This window comes from Gavialis gangeticus, unplaced genomic scaffold, assembly GCF_001723915.1.
Source record: "Gavialis gangeticus isolate Ggan-Ray unplaced genomic scaffold, GavGan_comp1, whole genome shotgun sequence".
Classification (NCBI taxonomy): Eukaryota; Metazoa; Chordata; order Crocodylia; family Gavialidae; genus Gavialis; species Gavialis gangeticus.
The window spans coordinates 46,879,499-46,884,929 of record NW_017729032.1 but is presented as its reverse complement, the minus strand read 5'-3'; the positions used below and the strand labels follow the sequence as shown (position 1 = coordinate 46,884,929).

Sequence of the window (5,431 nt, the reverse complement as noted above, 5' to 3'; positions counted from 1 at the left end):
ACAGCTGACAGTGGAGCTCCTCTGCAGCCCTAGGGAAGTCCCAGTTCCTCCAAGAGTGGGGACAATCCCCACAGTGCAGGAGGGAGCAGGGCAGCACCCTGCCCCTACCGCACTCCCTACTGCACTGTGGTGGTCTCGATCTGCCCCCCTCCCCGACCAGCCACTAATAAAGAAAGAAACTTACCTGCCTGCAGCTGCAATCCTGGCTGGGACTGCCCAGGTATCTCAGTGTGCCCACCCCTTCCCCCTCCTGATGCAGCCTGTGGCTGGGTTGGGGCAGGTGTGTGGCATTAAAAAGTTACTGTGTGGCAAGATTTTTAATTGTACGCGGCCACACATGTGCGCAGCTTAGAGGGAACCTTGCTTCTTTTGGGAAGTGAATTGCCCTCTTTGTACCAGAAAAAAACAAATCACACACTAGAAGTCAAACACCTACTATAATATATTTTAATTTTTTTACAACAAATATTTTTGTCATGATATGTGCTTGTGTACTGTATATCGAGATGATTGCATAATAACTCAGAAATAAATTCTTAGTCTTTTATCTTGTGTGTGTGCGCTCGTGCATTTTGGGGGGGTGTGGTGTGTGTGTGTTTATAGTGAGTGGTGTGTGCATGTATGGTGAGGGTGTGGGTGTTTGTGAGGGGATGCGGCTGTGTGTGGGGGGGCACAGGGCATGCTGGGGAGTTGTGTGGCGTTTGTGGGGTGTGGATGTGTTGCTCTGGAACACACTGTCCTCTCTTGCAGTCAAGTGCGTGCGCGCGGCATAGCAGCAGGTGGGGGCGCTGGTGCCTGGCTCTGGCCAATGCTGCATGTTGCAGCGAGGAGCGCAGCCCCTGGTGGGCCATTTGTTTCCCCAGCACTTCCCACACTCATGAAGCACAGGAGGGAAGCCCCAACCACTGGAACCGGATGTTTTCCCTGGCCCAGCCCACTCCAGTACCTGGGGCTTGCCTCTTATGTCAGCCAAGTGCGGGGAGTACTGGGAAAACAAATGACCCAGCAGGGGCTGCACTCCTTGCAGCACTGGCCAAAGCTGAGCAGCAGTGCTGAGCAGAGTGCCCCCTGCTGCTGCCTGCCAGGGCTGCATGCCATGGGGGGAATATGGGAGGGATCCCCATACCCCCACCAACTCCCCCCCCACACACCCACACCCTGCCCACCCAGGCTCCATGCTGCAGCCAGCCACACCCCCAGCCCCATGCTCCCTGCTCCTGCCCAGTTGCAGCCCTCCCCACACCCCAGCTTCCCTACCTGCTGCCAGGAGGGAGTGGGACACCAGGGAAGCCTGCAGGAGCAGCCCTACCCTCTGCTGGTGTGGCCAGCCCTTTCGCCCATGAGGGAGGGAATGAGGCATAATAGGATATGTTGGGGGCAGGTGTAGGAGCTTCGCTCCCACCCTTGTGGGAGGAAAGGCTGGATGGGGCACAATTCACTGGGGGGCTCTGTGGGCCGGATGAAAAGTCCCTGGCAGGCTGGATGTGGTCTGCAGGCCATATTTTGCCTACCTGTGATTTACAGTACATCACTTTACATGCACACACATCTACTGCTAAACTATTCAGGCTAAGATAACAGGAAAAGGATAAGCAAAGCAGACTATACAAAGCCACTGAATGATGGATCTCATCTAGATAATGCCTACATAACCTGTGGGCCCAAATATGCAGAAGCATCACATGCATGTCAAGTCCTGAATTTATAGTATACTATGCAAAAGCTTTTGTATTAAAATTTAATATTTTTCCTTCTTTTATAAAGAAGGAAACGCATAGTTTCAGCCGATTCTGATTTTAAGGTTATGTAAAATAACTCTTACAGTAAAACAAGTGCTACCACTGAAACTAAAAAAAGAAAAAAAACCCACACAAAATCCAATGGAAATCACAAACAAATATTAAAACCATGCCAAAGCAAAAGTGAGAGTGTGCACACCTATATACATGTGTGCAGTCACACATACATTTACCAAGTATAATAAAAATATCAAATGTACATAATATATACTCAGTAACAATTTAATTAACAGTAACAAGCCTTTTCTAAAAGTATCACGGCACTGTTAACTTACCTGAAACTGAGCCATGAGTGCCAGTGGATTATTTTGACTGTTATCAAATGTTAAAACATCAAAGATTCCAACACAGTTCACACGTAACCTTTGGGACCAAGGGAAGAGGCCATTAGAATTTTTAATTTTAGATTTTTCCTTTTGTATTTATGATATCAAACGTTATGATTACAAGAAGCCATCTACATTCTTCTGCTACAAAATTAGCTAGAACATACGGTGCAGATCATAAAATCAGAAGTTTAAAAAGGACCTTGAAGATCCTCTGGCCCAAGCCCCCTGCATGAATGCAGAAATGCTAATCTTGAATCATTCATGAGCCATGTGTATCCAGTCTCCTCTTGAAAACTTCTAGTGAAGGAGACTTCACAACCTCCTTGAGCAGTCTGTTGCACTGCTGCCTTACTGTTCTAAAACGGCAGCTTTCAATTAAGGTCAAATTGGAAGGTTCAAAAACTGGCATACTGCCTACTGCCTGTGATCAAAAGATAATATCCATTTCTTCTAAACTGAATTCTAGACTTGTTCCTTAATAACACAATTCTACAGCTTCATTCCTCCCATACTAACTACAAATATAAAATATTTTAGTCAAAGTACTAATTTATTTTCATGTTCTAGCACAGGGACTGCAGCTATCATGCACTCACATGTCAGTAATCAAAAATAATTAGCAAAGCCTGTTTTTCTTACCTTGTTTTGCCAGTTACCAGAATCTTCGATGGGTCCATAACTCGACATGCCAATCCTGCTGTATGAATGGTTCGCAGTGCGGAGCTGAGCTGCACAATATATGCCCAAATAAGAGACTCTGGAAGTAGCCCAGCATGCTGCCGGGGCAGAGGTCCATCATGCTGACCTAAACAATAAATATAATCATATCAAAGAAGAAAATGGTATCAACTTCATGTGAAGGCCACAATGTGAAATTTAAGATGATAGATTTTGAAATAAAGAACTGACCAACACACATACCTCTTCATTCAATTCTAAACACGTAGTTACTGAAAAACCATTGACTAAACACTTCACATTGTAGTTCATGGAATAAGCCATTTTTAGTGAATATCTTTGATTTTAGTGAATATCTTTGAATGACAGACTTTCAAAGGGTACAATTTTTTACTCAAATTCATAAAGAATTAATTTATCTTAAGTCGGAATTAAAACTCAGTACAAAAGGCTAAGTTTTAAAAACTGCAGTCTGGCTGCTAATACATCATGATACCCAAATAACAAAACAAACAAACCAACCAATCCAGAAACCAAAAGCATTCCTAAACGAAAAGCCTACACTGCATAACTGCAATTAGTAATAATTTGTGCCCTTCTGCCACACATGCAATAGAAAGGAGTTTCACATGGATATTTCCCATTCCCTAGCTGTACAGAGAAGACAAAACACGTTAAACTTCCATTTCCATCAGGGAAAAAAAGAATGAAAGATTATGTGGCCAAACATTGGAACACTGAACTTTTTTTACCTCAAACATTTCATTGTGACCCAACTCACTAGACTGTCATGCTACAGGAAGAAGCACTTTTCCCAATCACCTTCCAAGAAGGCATGAACATATGATAAAAAGCTAACACAAAAATCTTCATCATAAGCTTATCTTGGGTGAGATGAGCCAAGATCAGTATAGCCAAGTGTGTGAACTGCATGCTTTAGTGGCTGCTTCTCAGGAAAATAAAGAGGGAAGACTGATTTTGGATTTAAATTTTCATATTATTAGTAGCTGGTTCTCTTCAATATTAACTGTAAAATACTGCTGTTGTTTATGTGGCATCAAGTAGGACTACAGTGAAAACTTTAGTACTTTAGTGGATACTATAATTTAATTTGAATATAAACCATATTGGATCTTTTAAGACTTTTCATAATGCAGCAATAGGGCATGTTTTGCAGCTTTTGGGACTATCGAGGTCATTAATGTGGCTCTCTTCAGCAGGGCCTTATTTCATCAACAGTACTCTTAGGCATTTGCCTGAACATTAAGATCACAGACATCTTCATCTACCCCCATAAACAAGTCAGTGTATAGGGTTTTCCCCAGAAATGCATCAATATTTCTGGGCATTTGCTCAAAACAACTGTTTAACTGTGTTGCAAAACAAAGAACACAGCTATGGATTTCAGTTGTAAAAGTTAACTTTTTGGAGGGCAGAGGGCTAAAGGGAGATCAATGGAATAGGCATGTTTTTTAATTTCATTTCTGATGTCTTTAATCTTTAGTTCACTTTTGGTGGCTTAGGCTACTACGAAATTCTAATGAGCAAGACTGTTTCTCCTTTAACCCAGCAGTGGGAGCTGAGAACAATCTGAAATTCTATTTCTTGTGCAGCTGAGGAATCAGTATGAGTGCCATCCTCCACAAACTGGTTTACTTGTAATATCCACTTACCACACTTTTTTATATTATCCCTTCTGTTAACTAGGGGAAAAAAGAAGATAAATATAAATGGCTAAATGAACTGGTGGTTGCTTTATTAAGCAAGTTTCTCCCTTATCTCAGATGCACATTTTATTTCAGACTATACTGGTGCATATTTGGTGAACTACAAGATAGGTGAGAAGCCTGGCAGGAATACATATATCCCTGATAAAACTAGGAGCTTCAGCTGTTTAAAACACAAACAAAAAAACCAAATAAAAAAAACCTAAAACAGAAATATCATTATAATACTTAAGTGTCAAACGGTATTTTTAGTCCAATGTGTGCCCTATTAATTCCAAACTGAGATAACACTACTGAAAGATCACACAACCCATGTCAACAAGGCAAGGAATCTCAGCACGTATCTTAATGTAATAATAAAAATAAAAAAGACATCAGATGTTATGTCTCTATTAGAAAGCTGGAGTTGCTTATGTTAGCTTGATACTTCAGTAACTGCTGGTTTGCAATATTCTTTTTTTCCTCCCTGAAAGGAGAGATCAACGTTATTGGCTTTATCAGTGTGTTTAAGAGTAGCCCAAGATAAACTCTGCATGCTATGCTGCTCAGACTATTAAGAAGCAGACCTCCTTTTTCCTTCCCAAGACAGCAAAGAAAACAATACAAAATGGGATTTAAATCCTGTGAGAAAATTCTATTGAACATTTAGAATCACAGAATCAATGAGTGGGAAGGGACCTGGACAGACCATCTAGTCCGACCCCCTGCCATGGGCAGGAAGGAGCACTGGGGGTGGCAGGGGTCATAAGACCCCAACCAGGTGCCTACCCAGTCTCCTCTTGAAGATTTCCAGGGAAGGTGAGAGCACCACCTCTCTGGGAAGCCTATTCCAGGCTCTGGCCACCCTTACAGTGAAGTAGTTCTTCCTAATATCCAACCTAAACCTATCCTCCCTCAG

The 5,431-nt window shown here is 42.4% G+C and overlaps 1 protein-coding gene across 6 annotated transcripts in view; it reads right to left on the bottom strand.

The window, feature by feature from the left end:
• Positions 1-5,431, bottom strand: part of PAN3 (PAN3 poly(A) specific ribonuclease subunit) — a 143,683-nt gene that overhangs the window by 25,718 nt on the left and 112,534 nt on the right. For all 6 annotated transcript variants that reach the window (XR_002098862.1, XM_019524232.1, XM_019524233.1 and 3 more), the window contains 2 exons: positions 2,768-2,933; positions 2,075-2,162 (listed from right to left, as the gene is read on the bottom strand). Coding sequence is in view for 5 of the 6 variants with exons in the window: in XM_019524232.1 (XP_019379777.1) it covers positions 2,075-2,162; positions 2,768-2,933 (254 nt within the window). In the remaining variant the exon portion in view is untranslated. The remainder of the gene's footprint in view (positions 1-2,074; positions 2,163-2,767; positions 2,934-5,431) is intronic.